Below are 22,309 nucleotides of genomic sequence, written 5' to 3' on the forward strand. Positions count from 1 at the left end.
CAAAGTTTTGTATGGAACTAAAAAAAGGTTGGCAAGGACGGTATTGCATTACTGCTGGGAAGCAAAACCTCCATTGCCAAAGTTCTCTTATAAGAAAAACACATGATTGGAACAGCATTTTTCCATTCAAATTTTAAATTTTGCATTCTTGCCATGCAACAACGGAAATTGGTTGCTAATTATATCAAGACTCTAAAATCAAGCTTTTTCTGTGCTATCTTCTAAAGGTTTTAAATATTTATAACATAAGCAGCAACCTTCTTTTGCCAGGAGCGAGTTTTCTCCATGAATATGGAGACTGTTGTCAGACAGTATGATGTTGCCACAACTGCTGTAATTCTAAAATACAGGTTTCTCTGACCCATCCTCATATTTTTTTTCAATTATGAGATATGAAGTTGTAACAGCCCACTAAATGATATATTAATATCACTGGTTACTGAGACTAAGAACACTACATACCGCAAGAATCTGATCCATGTACATATTGAGTCTTTGATTTTCTTGCTTCTCCATCATCAGCTCGTCTGATGTCCTCACATACTGGCTGTAAATCTGTAGAAACAGGGGAAGAATAAGACTGGTAAATTAAGAAACAAAGATGAAAGATATAAAAGGTTAAGACGAAAGAACAGTTATGGGAAAGATGGATATACTCTCTCCTTTCCTTCCTATTCATTTATTATCATATTCATCATGATACTTGGGAGCCCTGCCTTTAAGGGGTCAATGGTGTCTGCTGGCTTTTCCATTTTCTGTACCATTTATAGTTCTTTTATGTATATCATTGATTGTATTCTAAAAAAGATTTTGAAATATGCGCAAGATGTAACAGAAACAAGTCACAAAGACACTAATGGGGCATTGCAAGTCTATTTTCGTTCCCAAAATCAAGCATATGCCGTGCAATTAATTGTAAATTTGCGATTGATTGCTAATCTGCTCCATGAAACAAGGAGTGTAATCTGATTTTATATAGTTAAAAGTGATCAATCAATTGTTAAATTGCAACAGAATATTTGCGATTGATTGCAAATATTTTCTTACAACACCCCCTAAGTCTCAATTCTTTTTTAATGCCAACAAGTGTAACAGCATTACCCCCCCCCCCCCTTTCCGGTTATTTTTAGTGTTTAACAATCCATTTCATACTGGAACCAGGAGGATCCCTGAGCAATGTCTATGTGAGTTATACACAACAATGTGGTCATTGCGTTACTTTGCTTTTGTTACCTCTGTGAGCGTCATGCCTGACTTGATGAAGGAACTTGCTGCGGCGGCGGTGGGGCACAGGTTACTCAACTCCTCATCAGACATAGGTGCTACACCTTGACATGGAAAACAAATGAAGAATAAAAGAAATAGAAAGATTTATATATATGGGAAATAAAAGAAAATAAGAATGAATGAGAAACCAGCCATTCTCCAAACCCAGCCAAACTATGAGCTCATTCTTTACTGGAGGAAAAACTACTTCTTCCAGTGAGTAGTCCAACTGTGGAATGATCTACTACTGAAGTTGTATAAATGCATTAATATATTAGAGAAGGCATGGAAAACAAAATGTAACTGTTTTGACCCACACACAGAATTCCTATAACAAGTCCTAACCTACACATGCATGGAATAATTGTAGACAACAGCTGAGGACAAGTTCAAAGAGGATGCAGAGGGGGTAATAAGTCTTCTATACAGTGGCCCATATTCTGATAGCAGGTTTAACTTACAGTGCCGGCCTCGGGAAACGTCACAGTGCCCCCTAGGGCGAACGCGGTAGCCCGTAGCGGACATTTGAGGGGAGCGGACGAGGGAAGACGCCCGCGTCCGCTCCCCTAGGACATGAGTGCCCTAGGGGAGCGCCCGAGGGTAGTGCCCGCGTCTATCCTAGGGTGTTTCCCTAGGATGTTCGGCCGTGCATTCTTGGTCGAAAGAAGAGGTCTGATTTGACACATTCGTTCAAGACTGCATGTGATTTTTATCTCATATCAAGCATAAGTTTTCGATCATTTATCGTGGATAAAATCTGTTATGAAAATTACAAAGTTTGGGTTGATAACTGGGATTTTAGGCTTTTTCGCCGAATGACTTAATGTGTTCGATTACACACTGGCACCAGCGTAAAGGGTCCTTTCCTATGAATATTCTTCCCGTGGTGTCCATTATTTCATTCACTGACATGGTTAGTCGTGATCGTAAATGAGTTTCTGACGAAGGAGCAGGTATTTGTCGATGTTGACCCTACATTCCGGTGGTCGTCCTAGAACTATTTACTCTATTCTTTCCCTGCATGGTCATCCTTTTTTATATACCCTGACATGCCTTTCAGGCGCGGATCTACGAGATACAGATAAAAGGGAGAAGAAGAAAGCAAAAATGAAAGAAAAGGCGAAAAGGAAGGGATGGATTGAAGACGAGAAGGAAAGAGATGAGAGAAATAGAAAAAGTGAGAGACGGGGAAAGGGGAGAAAGAGAAAATAGAGGGGGGGGGCATAGAGGCGAAAGAGGGAGAGGGGGTAAAGAAAAGAAATAAGGAAAAGGTGAAATGGAGAAGAAAACAGAGGGGATGAAAAAAGGGAAGGTGAGACAGAAAGAAAAGAGGGAAAGGAGAAAAGGAAACTAGATGAGAAAGAGAGAAGGATAAGGAGGGGGAAATTAAATAAAATGAAGAAGGGAGACATAATAAAATGGAGTAAAAAAGCGGAGGAGGGAAGAGCAGGAAGTGTGCAGGAAACGGTAAGAAGTACAGGGGACAAAAGAAGAGGGACTTAAGAAAAAGTAGAGGAAAAGAGAGAAAGCGGGAAGAAAAATTTGGGAAATTGTCCAGTATTCCATGTCAGAAAATACTTTACTAACTCGCATCTGCCCATTTTTACGCTGATGACAAGTATTGAACATTCTTGCGCTCAATTTTGTAATTATTTTCTCTCACCATGCTCACAATTTCCTGCTCTCGTTGCATCAATTAAAAACTTGTCCCGAATTAACATACGCTCATTCAAGAAAGAAGAAAGAAAAAGGCAAAAAGGAAGGGATGGAGGGAAAATGAGAAGGAAAATAGAAAAAGTGAGAGGAGAAGGGAGCGAAGAAAAGAAGGGGAAAGGGGAGAAAGAGAAAATAGAGGGGGCTTATTGTTTCATGGTAATATGGATACCCTATAGTTCTGCAGTACTTAAATATGAAACTTGTTTTACTCAGTAATGCTCACGCGTGATGATTAAAAGGATTTTCGACTATATAGAGGTGAACCGGGACGGGGCTTTCATTCTTTAACTTGGCTTGACTAACTCCTTTGTTCCCCGAAAAGAATTGTTAGGTTTGATAGTTAGCGTTTGCGTGAGCACCCACCAAAACTCTTAACAAAAGATAAGAATGTTTTGTATAGCTCCATTCTTGGTTTGTCGGCAAGTGATAATTAACTCGTTAAGTACCCATTTCACACACTACGTCATAGTATCTTTCGAAAACATACTTTTACTTGGGTATGTGTTTAAACATTGAAGCTAAATGTGCTAAAAAAAATTAAATAGTTACATTATGTAAATAGCTTTTGTTGCTTTGCTCTGAAGCGCATTGAGCATCCAATCAAGATGGAAAGTGCGCTTTACAAATGTCATGTATTATTATTTTTAGCTGCCATATAACACTGAATTCTGTATTATACCAAGTTGTGACTTGGTTTTATCATTTCCAATTCATATAACAAAATATTATTTCGAAGGAAAGTCTTGCTTTACTGAAATAAAAAAATTAAAAAAAATGTTTATAACTTTAATTGATGTCCGACTAATCTATCAATATAAAACCGCAGTTCGTAAATATGATAGTTTAATCTTTACTTCGACGTCAATTATTCGTGTTATTATCATCGTGTATGTGTATCAGGGATATTAATATTCGTTTTAATCCCATCTATAATTTTGTATAAAATTGCGCGAAATATATGCGTTGTTCTCATCATGAAGCTGGAACCCCTCTTCATTTTTCTCATCCTCTTCATTCTTCTCCTTTATTATTTCCACCACTTTCATCTCTTCCCAATTCGAATATCTACCAATATAAATTAAAGACCGCAATAGAGAGCAGGTAATGTAATCAGATGTTTTAGCAAAAAGATAAATCTGTTCCATCTGTTACATTGAGGTAAATTTATACTTTTTATAGGGTGAGGGTTTTAGAGACCCGATTTGAACCGAAATGAAAAGAATATCCTCATTTATTGTTGTTAACGCATCAACAAATTAACCCCCCCCCCCCCATTTCTATGAACATCCTGTCATAAATTGGGAAGCGGATGTGATCAAAGGAGATCAAAGGTGTGGGCGGGGAGCAAGACTCTACCAGACTGTTGACAATAACAAAAGAACCAAATAACAAATCGATGAGCACAACCAGTTTTGCCGGTGTTCGCTTTTTGCACGTCTACTTTAATTTGTATGATCTTGGTCATACTAGTATTCGTTTTCACGTACCTTTCATTCCCTTTATTAGGGTTTTATCAACCATGTCAACGAATTGACGATCCCAATATTGACCGCACGTTTGTTTTAACATAATGAGAATTCGCAAATGCCCTTGATATTCATAATTCTGTTTTATTTTAAGTTTGCCATTAATGTTTGTTAACATTCACTCTGTTAATAACTTGTCAATTTTGATTTACCAAAAAAATCAAGTCTGCTTATTAATGTCTTTTATCTATTTTAATTCTTTTTTTGTTGTTGATATGCCTTTCTTTCTTCTTTCCTAATTCCACCCTGTGCACCCCGTTAAAACTCAACGAAGAATGTTTCAAATGTTTCTTACACTGTTCATAAGGAGATGGGATTAGGTGTATAGTTCACGCTGAAGGGCGAGGAATGGGTACGTATGGAAAAAAACATATCCCAAAAGATAGAGAATTGATCTCCATGACATTAAATCACAATTGTGTCCTATTTTTTTTTACAAGTTTGTATGATACATGTATGTCTCCCACGTAAGGCGTAAGTTAAAAAAGTTTACATAATGCATCAAATTAGATTAATTGATTAGATTCATTGCGGTAAATGAAAAATAATAAATTCGATGTTCCAGCCAGGGTGACTATGTACCATCGGATCGACCGAGCCAGGCCAAAAAATCAACAAAAAGGCTACACAATGTTAGACTTGTTAACAAAATATATTAAGAAAGGGGAAGGGAGGGTGAGCGGAAGAAAGAAAAGATAAAAAAATGAGGAAACAAAAAATGAATTGAGAGGAAAGAAAAAATAAGGAAAACTTAAAAGGAAAAAAGTTTGAATAAAAGGATGAAAGAAAGAATAAAAGACAGATAACGGTTTCCGTCATTACTTGAAATGAATAAAGAAAGAAAGGATTAAAATAAAGGAAGGAAAGATGAATAAATGTGTGAAAGAAAAAAACATAAGGAGAGAAAAGAGAAAAGTAAGAAAAATGGAGGAAAAGAGAAAGAAAGAAAAAGAAATCCTTCATTATTTGAAAGAAACAAAGACAGAAGAAAACAGGAAGGAAGCAAGGAAGGAAGAAAGGGAAAGAAGGAATAAGGGAAAAGAATTAAAAGGGAAAACATAAATAAAAAAATGAAAGAAAAGAAAACAAATAACATCTAAAAAAAAAATAATAATCTACAATAGATTCCGATCACGCTAGTTTAAAAACATAATGGTCTAACACAAGATAACCAAAGTACATGCACATGTAAACATAATGCAATGTACGTACCCTAGGGTACCCTAGGATAAGTGCGGGCACAGCCAATATTATAGAGCACGCAGGAAACTGTGGGCGCGGCTAAACGCCCTAGTCTGCTCCCCTTGAATACCCTCGGTTAGACGCGAAAGCCCCCTAGGGTGTTTGCGTGCTCGGGCGTGACGTTTCCTGCGGCCGGCACTGTAGACCATGGTCTAACTCTGTGCTAAAATTATGGGAAGCCAAAAGTGTCAACATTTTTATTAAATTGTATTTTCTTATGTTTACTGTGCTCTTTCCTGATTCATCGATGGTGCAGACAATCATCTATTTATACTTCCTACACAATTATGAATGATTTGAGAGCCGAATGAGGTGAAATATTATATCTCTACTGTTAGTGATTTATGTATGAATTGGCTTTCCATACTTAAACCACAACTTTAAACAGGAGTTTAAGTTAAACCCGACTACAGAATATGGGCCTTTATGTCTAAAATCAAGGTAATGAAAGGAGAGGGAGAGACAGATATACACACACACACACACACACAGAAAGACAAAGGGGTACAGGGATATTTTGTTCTCCTAAAACAAGATTTAATTCATCACGGTTTCATTATGTAATTGGTGTACCTCAAAGGATTGTGAGCCAAATATAAGACAATTCCCAAGTTTAACGGTATATCTCTCATGGTGAATGATTCTTTTTCGCTACTTTTCCAGTAAAAACAAATATTCATATTTTGGGCTAGCCTATGCCCATTAAACAATTGATTTGGATCACAGCTTCAGTCAGATCTCTTTTGAGAATATCACTAATTTCTGAAAGCAAATACTCTGAAAAGGTGAAACACTGATACACAACTGTACCACCATATAAATTACATCATCTTCAAACAGTATAACCCTAGTTTAAATATGAACAATTACAATACCCCTGTCAGAAATAAACTAGAGTATAAGGAATAAAACATTACCTCTCTTGCGAGCTGCAGCCAAGAGATCATTTGCATCTTCAAGCTCTCTCTCAAGTTTACTGATCTTCTCACCTTAAAATGAAAACAAATCAAATGTTAAGGTATATTACAGGCATGATATTCCCATCTGAAAAAAAATCTGAAAAATGGCTAAGGATCGCTAAGTCACCACCGAAGTACGAAGCAGTTACAAGCTCTTGCATAGTAAAGAAATCAAAAGTGATTTTTCAAGGTGAGTCTACATGATAAGTTTTATCATTTGACTTTAAAAAGCAGTAAAAAAAAAACAGCATGAGAATGTTCTTGGGCAAAGGATTTCACGTTAAAAAAAAAATTAAAAAAATAAAGAAAGTAAAAAAAAAAAAAATGATTAAAAAAATTCGGAATTCTGATTTAAATTGGGAGAATATCATGCCTGCTATTATCCTCTTTATCAGTAATCTAAGTCATCTTGATTGATAAAACTAAGATTTTGTAAAATGTTTCTCTTTATAGACAGCAAGTGTTAATTTATATAAATCCTGAAAATGCAATGTGTCGGTCATATATCTAACATTGGCATTTAACAGATGATTAATTAACTGTAATGATAATAATAGCTGGATTTATATAGTGCTTTTTGCCTGAGGATACAAAGCGCTTGCTATTATTACCCTGGCTACCATCACCGGCGCTCAGTGCATGCAAGGAATGAATCCTGCCGGGTACCCATTCACCTCACCTGGGTTGAGTGCAGCACAATGTGTATAAATTTCTTGCTGAAGGAAAACACGCCATGGCTAGGATTCGAACCCACTACTCTCTGTCTGAAAGGCGAGAGTCAGAACCACTAGACCACAATTACCAGTACCACAATCATAATCATAAGCATAATCATAATCATTATCACTATCACTATAATCATTATCAGTATTATCATTATTACTATACAATCTTACTCATTTCTTTTGCGTTTCCTGCATGGCTACTCTCCTGATCCTTCATACTAGTCTCCATCTCAGACGTGGCTTCCGTTGCTTGCTTCAAGAGGCCTCTCAGCTCCTCCACTGCTGTGATCAGCTCCTTGACGCGAGACTCGGCCTCATCACCAGCACGCTGATGTAGCAAAGATAGACCAAGAGGGTAATCATTTGTGCATACAGACTATGGGGGTGTTGCAAGAAAATATTTGTAATCAATTGCAAAAAACACTCTTTGCAATTTTACAATTGATAGATCATGTTTAGCTCTATCAAATCAGATTACTCTGTTTGTTTCAAGGAGCTGAGTAGCAATCAATCACTAATTTGCAATTAAATGCAAGAAATATGACTGATTTAGGGACCAAAAATGGACTTGCAATAGATCGCATATTTCTTGCACTGCCCCAGTATTGCACAGCAAGTTTTGTACATAAGCCTTTCGGGAATTCCTTCTTATCACATTCTCTGACAGGATAGTGGATGGGCAGTGAGTGTCTGCACATGCACTGTGTATCATGGTGCTTAAATCCACCGACTTGCCGTGAACACAAAAAAGACTATTAAATGTATTGTATAGCAGTCCAGTAACGAACATGGAACAACATTGCAGCTTTGTTCGTGTGCTACCAGCTCCCATTTTTTTACTCACTTCATTTCTCTCTCTCTCGCTCACTCTCTAAAAGAAAGGACAATCAATAATCTGAGTCATTGCTATAATTGCTGATGGTTGCCGCATATGGCTTCATCCTTTGCACAGTAGATTCAAGCAAGTATAATATGGGTTATCCTCATGCCCCACCCCTCTAAAATTTATCTCTTCCCCCACCCCATCCCCCTTGTCTCTCTCTCTCTCTCTCTTTCTCATCCCTTATACTTACCTTGTAGAGGTTAGAAAGCTTGTTCTGGGCTTGAATCTCGGCTTGGAATTGTTCTTCATTTTGAGAGATCACGTTGAGGCCCTGTTAACAAAGCATATCAACTCGCTCAAGTAAATATCCCTTGAACTTATTCTTGAGTACTATCACAAAGAGACTAGCTATTCAAAAATGTTCTCTAAAATACAGTATTATCTTCATATATATTAATTTTTTTTTCCTGAAAATGAACTTCTACAAAACCAACTTTGCCTTCATATTGATTTCAATCACACTTAAAAGATTATTAGGAATGCTATTTATCAAAAGTAAATCTAACTTAATATAAAAATATTCTACGTATGAATCTCACCAAGACAATTTCAATATTAATGCCAAACTTAGAACAATTAGCCCTATACAATAAAAGTTTTACTGGTCAAGATATTATACGGTAACCCTTAAAATCTTAGCTACAGACCACGGATCACACGATCATTATCACCATGAATGCCATAAGCTTTGTGATGGTAGAAAATGACAATCTACAGAGTTGCATATGGCAGTTTAATTTCACTAAATCTTTCTTTTCTGTTCTTAATTGAAAAATTGAGGTGCATCTTGTGTTGCATAAAGAGTGATGTTGGATGCCTACCTCCTTGACCTGTGCACCGAGTTCTTCAATCCTTTTGGCTTGTTCCTGTGTCACTTTCCTAAGGTTTTCAGATGCATCTAAAGCATGTTTACACTCATCAGACTTGTCGTTTAACTGACTCTGTAGCTGTAAAATCTGGTTGGACTGGTATAAAAATCAAACAAGTGGAACGCCTCTGGCAGTCTCGCCTGCATTACGCAATTTAATATAGCAGCAGTGCTAACTTTGAAAACTACTATAAAATAATCATTCACAAAAATATCATTCATATAATGACATAATACCACGTTCATTGACCATAAATGACATTTGAACGGAGACTTAAGACTGTCAACTACACCCATGTCCACATTTCATTCACTCTATCCATAAACTTTCAAAGTTATGATGGCACTTCAACAATTACCCCAACATGGCCTAAGTTAATTGACCTTAACTGACCTTTGACTTGGTTTTGTGACCTGAAACTCACAGGGGATGTTCAGTGATGCTTGATTACTCTTATATCCAAAGTTTTATGAACTAGATCCATAAACTTTCACAGTTAGGATGGTAATTCAACAAATACCCCCAACACGGCCAAAGTTCATTGACCTTTAATGACCTTTGACCATGGTCATGTGACCTGAAACTCGTACAGGATGTTCAGTGATACTTGATTACTCTTATGTCCAAGTTTTATGAACTAGATCCATAAACTTTCAGAGCTAGGATGGTAATTTAACATATACCCCCAACACGGCCAAAGTTCATTGACCTTAAATGACCATGGTCATGTGACCTGAAACTCGCACAGGATATTCAGTGGTACTTGATTAACCTAATGTCCAAGTTTCATCAACTAAATCCATAAATTTTCAAAGCTATGATGGTACATGTAATTCAACAAATACCCCCAACTTGGCCAAAGTTCATTGACCCTAAATGACCTTTGACCTTGGTCATGTGACCTGAAACTCAGGCAGGATGTTCACTAATACTTGATTAACCTTATGTCCAAGTTTCATGGACTAGATCCATAAATTTTCAAAGTTATGATATTAATTCAACAAATACCCCCAACTTGACCAAAGTTCATTGACCCTAAATGACCTTTGCCTTGGTCACGTGACCTGAAACTCGACCAGGATGTTTACTAATACTTGATTAACCTTATGCCCAAGTTTCATGAACAAGGTCCATATACTTTCTAAGTTATGATGTCATTTCAAAAACTTAACCTTCGGTTAAGATTTTGAAAATAATTTTCCCAACATGGTCTAAGTTCATTGACCCTAAATGACCTTTGACCTTGGTCATGTGACCTGAAACTCAGGCAGGATGTTCAGTAATACTTGATTAACCTTATGTCCAAGTTTCATGAACTAAGTCCATATACTTTCTAAGTTATGATGTCATTTCCAAAACTTAACCTTAGGTTAAGATTTGATGTTAACGCCACCGCCGCCGCCGCCGCCGTCGGAAAAGCGGCGCCTATACAGTGCGTATCAAAAAAAACGGGACAGATTTGAAAAGTCTATAAAATTTTTGTTTCAAATTATTATGTCTATATTTTGGTGTTAATCGGTGCTTTAAGGTCTTGTCTTTCAAATGCTATTAAAAAAATTTAGTTTTGTTCATGCTTGAGCGAACACGGGACGTTTTTGTTGGGGGTTCAAAAAGAGGCTTGCGCCAGAATTGCAGAATATGAGTAATATGATGATCGGACTTCTTGCTAATTAGCAGACTTCCTCTTGACCTTTTCATTATCTTTGCCATAATTTTCAAATCATGCGGTCAAAATTCATTTTCAGATCTATTTATTTGATTGCATTATTCTGTTATTTCTTTTTAATATGCTCTCTGTTAGCTTTGAATATTCCTTCTTCAAGCTAAAATTATTTTTTTCAACCAAATTATGGGAGAGCATGGATTTTTTATTCAAATCCTTTCATTATGTGCTACAAAGGTTATGGTGCCTTTTGAACAAAGCCACACAGATGGGGCGGGCGCTCGGGGGTTGCTCCCCCCCCCCCCCCTCAATTAAAAAAAATCATGACCAAGAAAAAAAATGGACAGGAAATAAAAGGAAAGATAGAAAGTAAAATATGATATTATTTGCTGAATATTATGTCAAAATCTATCACAAAATTTGACATTGTAATTAGAAAAAGTGGGAATATTTGCGTGCTCACTTCGTTCGCTCACAACTTTTTAATACATTTTACCCGATCTGCCATATCTAGCTCCTTCAAAATTGACTCAATACACCAATGTCATTGAAAGACATGAATCCCTTCCTGTGTTTCCTGTCAAGCAATTAAACTTGGTCAACGAATTAATGACCCATTGAAAAATAGATTTATGTCTTGTAAAGGTACATAACATAATTTGTTTCACATAATAAAACGATTTGAATAATCACAAGTTTTCCCAATTAATCATTCAAATCTTCTTGCTTGGGTTAACCAAAAAATTCTTCTTTTCTCAGTTACTTATGAAGGAAAATTAAAAGGTAAGAGAAGTTTAAATGAAAAAACAAAATAATTCAATTAAATAAATAACTTTGTAAATGAAATTTGACAACATAATTCGAAAATTGTGGCACAGATAATGAAAAGGTCAAGAGGAAGTCTCCTGATTAGCAAGAAGTCTGATCATTGTATTACACATATTCTGCAATTCTGGCGCAAGCCTCTTTTTGAACCCCCAACAAAAACGTCCCGTGTTCGGTCAAGCATGAAGAAAATTTATTTTTTTAAATTGCATTTCAAAGATAAGACCATCTATTAACACCAAAATATAGACATCATTATTTGAAACAAAAATTTTATAGACTTTTCAAATCTGTCCCGTTTTTTTTGATACGCACTGTAGTCTCGCTCTGCTATGCAGGCGAGACAAAAATGATTAATGCAAAGGAGATATGAGGACTCTTTTGCTTTATACTGTGTCACTTTCCTAAGGTTCTCTGATGCATCTAAAGCATGTTTACACTCATCAGACTTGTCGTTCAACTGACTCTGTAGCTGCAATATCTGATTGGACTGGTATAAAAAAAAATGTTTAATGCAAAGGAGATATGAGGACTCTTTTGCTTTATACTGTGTCGCTTTCCTAAGGTTCCCTGATGCATCTAAAGCATGTTTACACTCATCAGACTTGTCATTCAAGTGATTGTAGCTGCAGAAAATGATTGGACTTGTATCAAAGAAACAAGAATGTTAATGCAAAGGAAATCTCCTAAAGCATGTTCAGACTCATCAGACTTGTCATTTAACTGATTCTGTAGCTGCAATATCTGTTTGGACTTGTATCAAAGAAACAAGGAATGTTTAAAGCTAAAGAGATATGATGAACTTTGTTTGTTTCATCCGGAGTCACTTTCCTAACGATCTAAGATAAATCTAAAGCATGTTTACACTCATCATCTATAGCTTCAAAACCTGGTTGGACTGGTATATCATACCGATAGTAATAATAACAAAAAATCTACATTCATACATACTTACATATTGTAAATTACAAATTTACACCTTTTTTTTACACTTTTAAACTGAGAAAATATACATGTTTGCACTGCTATTTGGTTACTCAGATAACAATCACTCCATAAAAGATTATAAGTTAAACTAGGATTAACTTGATGAAAGCTTATACCGTATTGATATTTTCATGAATTACACAAGAAATATCAGAAATATCGGTACTTTAAACTGATTGAAATTATTGCGTATGGCAATGGGATATCCACGTAAGCGAGGTTGATTGTTGCGCGTGATCATAGGGTGTTTGAAGTAGGTTTTCACTGCATATTTTCTTTTATAATGGAAGTTTATTCCGGGCGCCCAAAATTAAAATCCAGGCACCCAGGTATAAGAGTTAGTGTCGAGCTCTGGCTTATGAACCAGTAAGTTGGCCACAGTAATTTTTCAGCCTTTCTAATTCACTTTTCTTTACAACTTCCAATGCATATCCCTTACCTTCTCTTTTCTCAGAGTAAGAACCTCATTGGTCTTCTTCTCCAGCTCCGTCTGAAGGTACCCAGTCTGTGAACCCAATCCTTGTATCTCTTGCTGCAGTCGCTTCTCTCGATACTACAGGGATAGGAAATGAACAATGAACGGAGCATTATACAAATGTGATCAGCCACCCACAAATTGCATTTTATTGTTGAATTAGTTTGGTTTATTGAAAACAATATCAATTATCAAACAGGCAGCTCGCAGGCTAAAAATGTTCAATTTACAAGCAAAAAATCAGCAGAGATAGTATAATTATACAATGGTGAGAGATAGATCATAAGTTAAATTAACATCGATAAAAGGTCGCCCAAAATGATTTTTGACATTTTTATTCAGCTTTAAAATGACATAAAACTTGTCAAAATTGATCAACAATGACTCTCATAATTACTTGATTGAATGAAGAAGACATTCGACAGGAGCTACGAAAAATTAAGGAGAAAACAGGGTTTGAAGTCTGGGGTTCACTCATGCATGACATGTGTGCACTGTGAAATCTCATTGAAACTTTCAAGCAGTCCACAAAAATTGGTGTCAAAGAAACTCTAAGGCCCGAATTCACAAAGGTGGTTTTGAAAAGCTACGGTTGAATCCATGGTTTATGCAGATTTCCAGTATAAATTACACTTAATTTAGCGTGTATCTGGAGCGTGTATAAGAAATGTCCAATGCTGATGCGCACTTGTGTCACAGTGAGCCAAATTGACGCCTGTTACCATGGTAAGATACACTTTTTTATTCATGAGTCCACTGTTTGAAGAGTGGACTCATTTAAAAATAGTGGACTCATGAATAAAATAGCGTGGATAACCACGGCAACAGGCGTCAATTTGGCGCACTGTGACAAAAGCGCACATCAGCATTGGACATTTTTTAATATACGCTGTAAATTAATCGCAATTTATACAGAAAATCTGCATAAACCATGGACTCAACCGTGGGTTTTCAAAACCACCTTTGTGAATTCGGGCCTAATATCTTGTTTTTTAATAAACTTTAAAACTTCAAATTATGACAGTGTGAAGAAGAATTACTCTTTCAAATAAACTTATTTTCTAATTTTTGCTTTTTTAAGACCAAATTACTACTTTGGCTATTTACAGAGAACATTCCCTGGTCCCTGTTGCATTAAAGTTGCCATTATGGTAACTTGCATGGAATCCTTGATTCTGAATGGCTTTTCTGTGACGTCACAAAGTAAATTCATAATTCTGTTATCCTTTGACAGATTTTAAAACCCTTCATCAATTTTTCTTCTATTGTTAATGCTTTTATTAAGAAAGAGAGAGAGAGAGCATGATATATCAGTTTTATGGGGTTTTTTTTTCATTCTGGATCATACCTAAAAATGTACCTGTGAAATTAATGCAACAATCTTTCCCTGTATTAGGTTATGACTGCAAAAGGAAAGTGTATGGAAGAGCAAAGACATCCCTGACTTACCTTCCATGAGACATCCTCATTCTCAAGCTCATCCAACCTCATCTGGATTTGTGTCCTAGCAGCATTGGCCGAAGCAAGCTTCTCAGACATACTGTTCCATTCATCTGAAGAAGAAAATATTATTTATGAGCCAATGCAATCTTATCGATACTTAATATTTATTCCCTCTTATAATTTTTTGTCATTTTTTTTTTACTTATCCAGGCCATTAACGAAATTGTTGGTAAAGGAATGCTTGAGTCACCTCCACGAGGCACTGGCCATCGCAGAAGTGGACAAATTTCTTAGAGTCTTGAAAAAAGCAACAAAAAAACATGAATTGTATAATGGAACAAAATATCATGTCCAATTCAACTTAGAATTCAGTGTCTCTTTATTAATGGATTTGTTTAACAAATTTACTTTAGGCCTATTTACTTGTGCAAATGATGAAGTAAAGGTACACCATATCCTACACAAGGCAAGTTTAAATAAAACTATGTGAAGGCCTACCCCTTTCAAGTTTTGGCAAATCTAAATATTACTTATTTTCAAAGTCTATTTTCATTGTCAAACAAAACTGAAAGATTCCTAAAAGAACTTCCTATGTGAAAGATGTGATTAAACATCTGATATAACTGAGAAATTCACATTTAAAATAAATGGTAAACCTATTTTGTTAAATATATTGTAAAATTTTAATGTAGCTACGTCAGGAAGGATCAAATCCCAGGAATAAGCCGTTCTACGTGAGCAGTTGGGTAGGCATCTGTCTTTCATACGCAACTGTCACACCAACCAAAGCAACTCCTAACCGACCAATGATATGTCATTAGAAGTAACGCAATAGATTTGGTTGTCTGGAGGGTAAATTGCCTATTTTCTAATGCCAAATCGTCCACTCACCACATGGTAAACTTTCATTTGGTGTAATGCCATTCCGTCCATCAACATTTCGTCCAACAACCACTTGGTTCAATAACCATTTGGTCAATTATCACTTCGTCTAATCACCATTTTGTCTATAGCCATTTCGTCTCATAACCAGTTGGTCTAATATCTATTTCATTTTCATTCATTTTGCACAATTAACACTTAATCAAATCAGACCAAATGGTATATGGACTAAATGGCTATTGGACAAACTGGTTATTAGACGAAATAGTAAGTTGTTCCCCTTTCTTTCCCTTTGTTCCCCCACTCTTATGCACCAGTTTATTATGCCTTTCTTTGTAACCTGTTTGACCAACCTCTCACTAATTCTCTTGTTATTCATCTCTTCCTCACACCCCCTATCACTGTTTTGTTCCAGATCCTGTTTGATGTTGCCTGCCCAATTGTCTTAATCCCTCACAGCTTAAGGTCTTTTACTGGCCTTACTTACACTGACTTCCCTTTTCCTAGGATCGAAAGCTTGGGCCCCTTTTGACTCTCTGAAACAGTAAGGTGACGAATTGACCATGTGGATAATGGACAAACTGATGATAGACCAAATGATAGCAGACGAGTTGGCAATTGGACGATTTTGCAGTAGACGAATTGAAAATAAACCGTCTGGAGTAGGATTGGCCAGTGTGACTGCAGTGCACAAACTCACTTACCCTGAAGCTGTTCTAGCTGTTTAGATTTCCTCTCGACCACCCCAACAAGGTCCTGCTTCTCGGCCTCCAACTGCTGGCTGACCCTCGCAAGTTCCTGGTATGAGCTGGCCGTGCCCTCACTTTGACCTTTGAACTCGACCAGCTCCAGCTTGGCCGATTGGAGCTGGCTCTCTGTAATAATTACCATCATTTATTACGCTCTCCATAGTTTACTATACAAGTATCACAGCATTTAAATCAACCAAGTACATATTACATACAACACATTTCAAAAAGAGATAATGAAAATGGAAGAAATGCAGTCCTTCACATTTATAATTTCGTGGAGCTCTATAAATCGCTCTCCTTATTTTTTTGAGGAGCTCAATTGAGCTCCTCAGAATCGCTCTCCTTGAGGAGCTCAAATCAATTCAATACAATACATGTATGATAAATTGTAGATTTTTCTTAACATCGTATATGCAATAGCTATGTAGCTATTAATTAAACTGTGGTGAAACTAGGCCTGGGTCAATACGTTTAAAAAATATCGCGCTCCTGCAAAAAAAAAAATTGCTAAAATTGCTAAAATTTCACATTTTACATCTTTAAATCCATGAAATGGCCATCTATTTTCCATAATTCCTTGAAATTATTTTGATTTAGTTGAAAACTATCAGAAAAATGAAAAATATTCACCTCTTTCCCGACTCTGATATGAACTTACCTCGGTAAATATCGTAGTCCCACATGTAGACTTCCATGGTGTTGCCATGAAAATCTACATATGGGACTACAATATTTACCGAGTTTAAATTAAAAAAAGAGTCGGGGAAAGAGATGAATATTCTTCATTTTTCTGATAGTTTTTTTTTTTTTTTTTTAGGAGTGCGATTTTTTGCTCTCCTTATTTTTTTTAGGAGCGCGGTAGGATCGCCGGCACGATCGCGCTCCTTAAAAATGAAGGTCTGGAAATGGCCAATCAGAGAAGAGGTATATATTTTTTAGTTTCTAAAACTGATCTACAGAGTTGGCTGATTTAATGAAAGGGGATTGTTGATCTATTGTTTAGATGCTGTTACAGTAATTTAGGGAAATGAAGGGTACTCACAAATCCTAAGGCCTGTCAAGTACACTTATCAAGGATTACAATGAACACAAAGAGGGGTGGGAAAAGTGAAGGAGGGAGGGGTTGAGAAAGTAGGGAAGAGGAGTAGGAGTAGGATAGAATGAGGACATGGGAATATATAGGATAAGGGGGAGAGCACTGGCAGATTAACAGTAACAGTGGATTTTTTTTTTATAATAAGGCTATTAGAATATGAAGAACATTGTTCTTAAAATTCAAGGTCATCCCACAAAAAAAAATTATTTTTAATCAAACGAGAAAAATGAAACAAGCATAACAAAATTAACACTGAAAATTTCATCAAAATCGGATGAAAAATTTGAAAGATATGACAATTTTAAAGTTTCCCCTATTTTGCACAAAACAGATATGCACAACTCAGCGACAGGCAAATGAGAGTCGATGATGTCCCTCACTCAATATTTCTTGTTTTTCTCGAATTATACAATATTTCGATTCTTACAGAATTGAAAATAAGGACCAACTTGACTGAAACATAAACATAACATAAATCTTAAAACAATGGTAATTCCACATGTTCAGGGAGGAATAAAACTTGTTTCACATGACAATAAGGAGAAAATAAGAATATTTCATTTTTCATATATATATACAAAGGAAATTGTGAGTGGGTGACATCATCGGTCCCCTCATTTGCATATAACTGTTTTATGAAATTAAGAGAAACTTCAAAATGCCATAACTTTCTTATTTTATATCTGATTTTGATGAAATGTTCAGTGTTATGCTTGTTGGATTTCTTTCTTCTTTTTTTTTTTCAAATCAACTTTTTTTGGGATGGACTTGCCCTGTAACTTCTTCACTTAACGTTATCTTGTTTTGAACTGCAGTGCCAAGACACACTATCCATACATTGAACAAATCTTTACCAAGTTCTTCTGCCTTTTTCTGTGCATCCTTGAAATGGGTCGACTCTGTTTCCAGCTTCTTGTGGGCTGCAATCAGCTGTTTTTCCAGTTGTTCATAGCTTTGCTCTGCATAACACAAGAAGGAAAGTTAATCAAGATTCAGAACTTAAGCCAAATAGTGTGATTTATTATGCTCAACTTAGGCCTGGGGATGGGGTAGGGCATGGGAGGGGCGACCCTCCCTCCTAACTTGATCACTTTTTTTTTTTGCTTGTCAATTTTTTCCTCCGGAAAATGTGCCCCCCCCTTTAAAAAAATACTGGATCCACCCCTGCACCCTATGATAGTAAAAGTATATATTTTCTGAAAGGAAATTGCTCAATGAACACAAATATGCACGCACTCATTAGGTGTAAGGCATTTAGTGTTATATTGTGATGAATAGAAAAATATGAATATTTTTAATTTCATATTTGTGATTTTGATAATTTGTATGGTCCCCCAATGATCAAAATAATCACATTTCCGTACAGTACAGAGTAAGACCTTTCTATCAGTGTTTAGTTTTATTACTTCAATTACTTCAAAATCAATCAGAATTTATGCAATTTTTTTCCCCAAAAAATAAAGAAATGTATATGTTGTGTGTGCTATTTTTGCCTGCATTCATCATCATCATCATCTGGTACAGGATGAAGGCGCAAGCCTGTAATTCCCGGTCGCTTCTTGTAGGATTGGTCACTGAAAACTACTACTTCATGAGCTTGCATGAGGAGTCATGGAAGCTCAAAGTGCTTTTTTTGCCAAAATATATCAATATTTCTTTTAAAGAGCAGTATTACATGGTGGGTATATCTACTGTTTTTATCTGATTTAAATAGGCCTACGTATAAAACAATTAAAAAGAAATTATAATAACATTATACCAAATAATACTTCTAAGATTCTTTAAATATTGTAGGTCTGAAAGTCTCTGACCTAGGTGATTTGACCTTTCATATCTGTAAACAAAACCAAGTATCGCTTTCATCCTCCAAAATAGTAGAAATCACATTTTCTGTTTTTATACACAAAAGCTACATTGAAATTAAGAATAACTGAAGAAAATATTTGTCAAGACTCAATATAGAAGAATTATTGTGAAAAGTGAACAATTTCGACAACTTTTCTATTTCTTTTTCAATGTTTTTTTTTACCTTGTTTTTTTTATTTACATGACAATGACATTGTCAAACTTATTTTTCAATCAATTAACAGCAAAGAAGAATGTTCTAGCATTAATTTGATACCAAATTTGTAGTTGGAAGTGAAGTTTTCACAAAAATATTAACGTTTTCCTAAAATAGCACAATATATTGAAAACCCCCTTAACTCTGTACAGGTGGCACTGCTTCCAGCGGCACCGCTTCCAGCACCACCCCTGTTGCTCCATCTTTAAAGATGTGTCTATTTATCCTAGAGCAATGAAACTTTCTACATTGTTAGCCATTGAATTCAGCTTTAAAATGTTACCAAACTTGTTGGCATAGCTACTTTGGTTTTGAAAATTTTAACTTTAAGGAATAACTTAATAAAACCAAAATATGTAACAGCACCACACTTTTTGGTGGGCAACCTCATGACATGGCCAAATATAACTCGAGGGCCGGTGTGAGATTTCTTTCTTGACTTTGCGCGCGGGTCATGCGCAATTCGCGTTCGCGATTTTTTTTATTCAGCAGTGAAAAAATATGTGTGGGGAACTGGGATCATGGGAACTAGCTTCAAATCACTGATTTTGAATTTGAGACGTTTACAAATACAAGAACATGAAGTGAAGAAAGGGAAAGGAGTGACTCTGTGTCCAATAGTAAGTTTAGTCCTTGGTCGTTCCTAAGTATCTCTCATCTCGTCATGAAACAGGCCCCAGCATGCAGCATCGCGAGGCTAGCCTCTGCGCCAGCGCCAGCGGTAACTTCGACTCTTCGGGCCGATTGCACGAAAGGGTCTTTCCAAGGACCGTCTTTTGTGTCGCCCATCTTTTGTTTTATGATGCGCTATAAGTGGGGTGTTTCTGAAATTTATGATAAACAAATAAACTTCGTAAGCTTGCTTTTAAATCAAATTTTATACAATTTCATGAGATATCACATCATTTTATAAACAAATATTTTGTTTATTTTAACGGACAAATAGAATATATTTGCAGATAATTTATTTGAAATGCGTTTCACATGGCGTATCATAAAAGATGGGCGACACGAAAGACGGTCCTTGGAAAGACCCTTTTGTGCAATCGGCCCTTCGTTTCCCCCGGCCACTGTCACTGACGTGATGTGAATTAACGGCCGAGTCTCATCAATCCCCCCACAACTCACACAAGTACAAGTCAGTCACTTCGCCGGTTCCTGAATACTTACCTGAATTGATCTTCAGTCGTTCATTACTTGTTTTCAATGTATTTAATGACGTTGTATTCGAAGATAGCAGTTTTTCTAGTTTCAGCTTAACCTCTTCCGGAAGCGAATTCAGCTCCTCAGCGCTCAAAACATAAGAGAGTTCTTTAACATTTTCAGAGTCACCCGCCATCTTGACCGAAACCGCACATGGAGTGAAATTAGCCAATTTCCAGTTCAGTCAAACAGTTATATTGCCAATTTGAAAGTAGAGGCAGGCATAAAGATTATGCATGATATAGGCATGCTAAAGAAGAAGTGGAATAACAAATAGAAGTAAATGAAAGGGAAAAGGAGGCGGAGCAGTGGCGTAACAGGCGGGGGCAGGGGGCAGCCTGCCCCCTTACCCATCCGTAAAATGAAAAAAAGGGGAAAGGGAGAAAAAAAGGGAAATGAAAAGAAAAGGTAAAGGAAAGAGGGGTAGCTAATAAGGGAAAAGGCAGGGGCGGATCCAGGATTTTCCAAAAGGGGGGGGGGCAAATTTTTTGGACAAGCCCAAAAAAGGAAGGTTTTCAACCACAAATGAAGGATATTTCGTACCCGAAAAAATTTGACAAGCAAAAAAAAAAGGTCTTCAATTCAGAAGAGGGGGCACATCTCGGTTGAATGGCATTTTAACATTACAAATTTTAATTTTGCTTCTCAAAAGGGGATGCACGTGCCCCCTATGCCTATGCCCCCCTCCTGGATCCGCGCCTGGGAAAAGGTGAAATAAAAACGAAAAAAAAATATTAAAAGAAAATGAAAGGATAGCGGGATAAGGAAGGAAAGAAGAATTAACTGGAATAAATCGTACCCCCGGTCGTACCCCCGAACAGGGAAATCTTAAGGACTATATTTTTTTAGGAAACCGTATAAAAGTATGCATATCTAGTGGTCACCTAATGCGAGTGCTAAGCGCTTGCTGATTGATTTTGTTAGAATTACATCTGAATACATGAAGCACTTTTTGTACTCATTGTAATCACGATTATCATACCGCCGCAGCATCTCACCAATAAAAAATTGCGAGCTTGAGAATTTAGGAAATTCAGACCTGAAGAGGGGCATTCTAGGGCTCAGTTGTTTCAGGGACCCCAACAATATTAGTCAGTTATATGGCTTGAATTATAAGTGAGTGTGTTTCCACAGATCCAGAAGAAATTTTCCGAAATTGAATTTCAAATTTCCTGAAATTCATGGACATTTCCTGGAATTTTCAAATTTTATTTTTAACCAAAATTGGACGATAACAAAGCGAGCCTAAACTTGGTCCAAGTGACCGAAATAACATAATTTAACTTTATTTGTTGAATGCACTTTTTAAAAAATAGCAACGGCGAGCGTGGAGCGCGAGCAGAAAATGTTGAGCTACGTATGAGGCAAAAAATAATAATATAATGTGAATATTGAAAGTTGCTACGTTCAATTGTAGTTTAATTGTAATTCCCGGAATTTCATGGAATTTTTTCCATTTCCCGAAAATTACCTGAAAATGATCCGGATTTCCCGGAATTCAGGAAATTTCCTTCAAAGTGGAAGCATATAGTCTGTAACAGTGTGTATCAATATAGGTCAGATATTCCACCCTATACAAAAGGAACGTCCAGTTAGTCAGCTCGTGCTTCGCGCTCTCATATCTTTTTAATGATTACAAAACTGCTCAGAATGTTCAATTTTCGGGTCGAGATAATTTTACAATAAAAAAAAAATTCGCGCTTCACACTCGATTCAGTGTGAAACATACAAACAA

At 36.4% G+C, this 22,309-nt stretch overlaps 1 protein-coding gene across 2 annotated transcripts in view; it reads right to left on the reverse strand.

Moving 5' to 3' along the window:
• The window catches only part of LOC129280633 (nucleoprotein TPR-like), a 70,456-nt gene extending 49,619 nt beyond the window's left edge, over positions 1-20,837 (reverse strand). For both annotated transcript variants that reach the window (XM_064111870.1, XM_064111869.1), the window contains exons 1-11: positions 20,542-20,837; positions 18,164-18,268; positions 16,166-16,336; positions 14,586-14,689; positions 13,101-13,214; positions 9,139-9,282; positions 8,508-8,588; positions 7,606-7,762; positions 6,668-6,739; positions 1,234-1,328; positions 463-555 (exon numbers count right to left, since the gene is read on the reverse strand). In XM_064111870.1, the coding sequence (XP_063967940.1) occupies positions 463-555; positions 1,234-1,328; positions 6,668-6,739; positions 7,606-7,762; positions 8,508-8,588; positions 9,139-9,282; positions 13,101-13,214; positions 14,586-14,689; positions 16,166-16,336; positions 18,164-18,268; positions 20,542-20,710 (1,305 nt within the window). In that variant the 5' untranslated portion in view covers positions 20,711-20,837. The remainder of the gene's footprint in view (positions 1-462; positions 556-1,233; positions 1,329-6,667; positions 6,740-7,605; positions 7,763-8,507; positions 8,589-9,138; positions 9,283-13,100; positions 13,215-14,585; positions 14,690-16,165; positions 16,337-18,163; positions 18,269-20,541) is intronic.
• Between the last annotated feature and the right edge of the window lie 1,472 nt (positions 20,838-22,309).

The sequence above is a fragment of the Lytechinus pictus genome, chromosome 17, assembly GCF_037042905.1.
Source record: "Lytechinus pictus isolate F3 Inbred chromosome 17, Lp3.0, whole genome shotgun sequence".
Classification (NCBI taxonomy): Eukaryota; Metazoa; Echinodermata; class Echinoidea; order Temnopleuroida; family Toxopneustidae; genus Lytechinus; species Lytechinus pictus.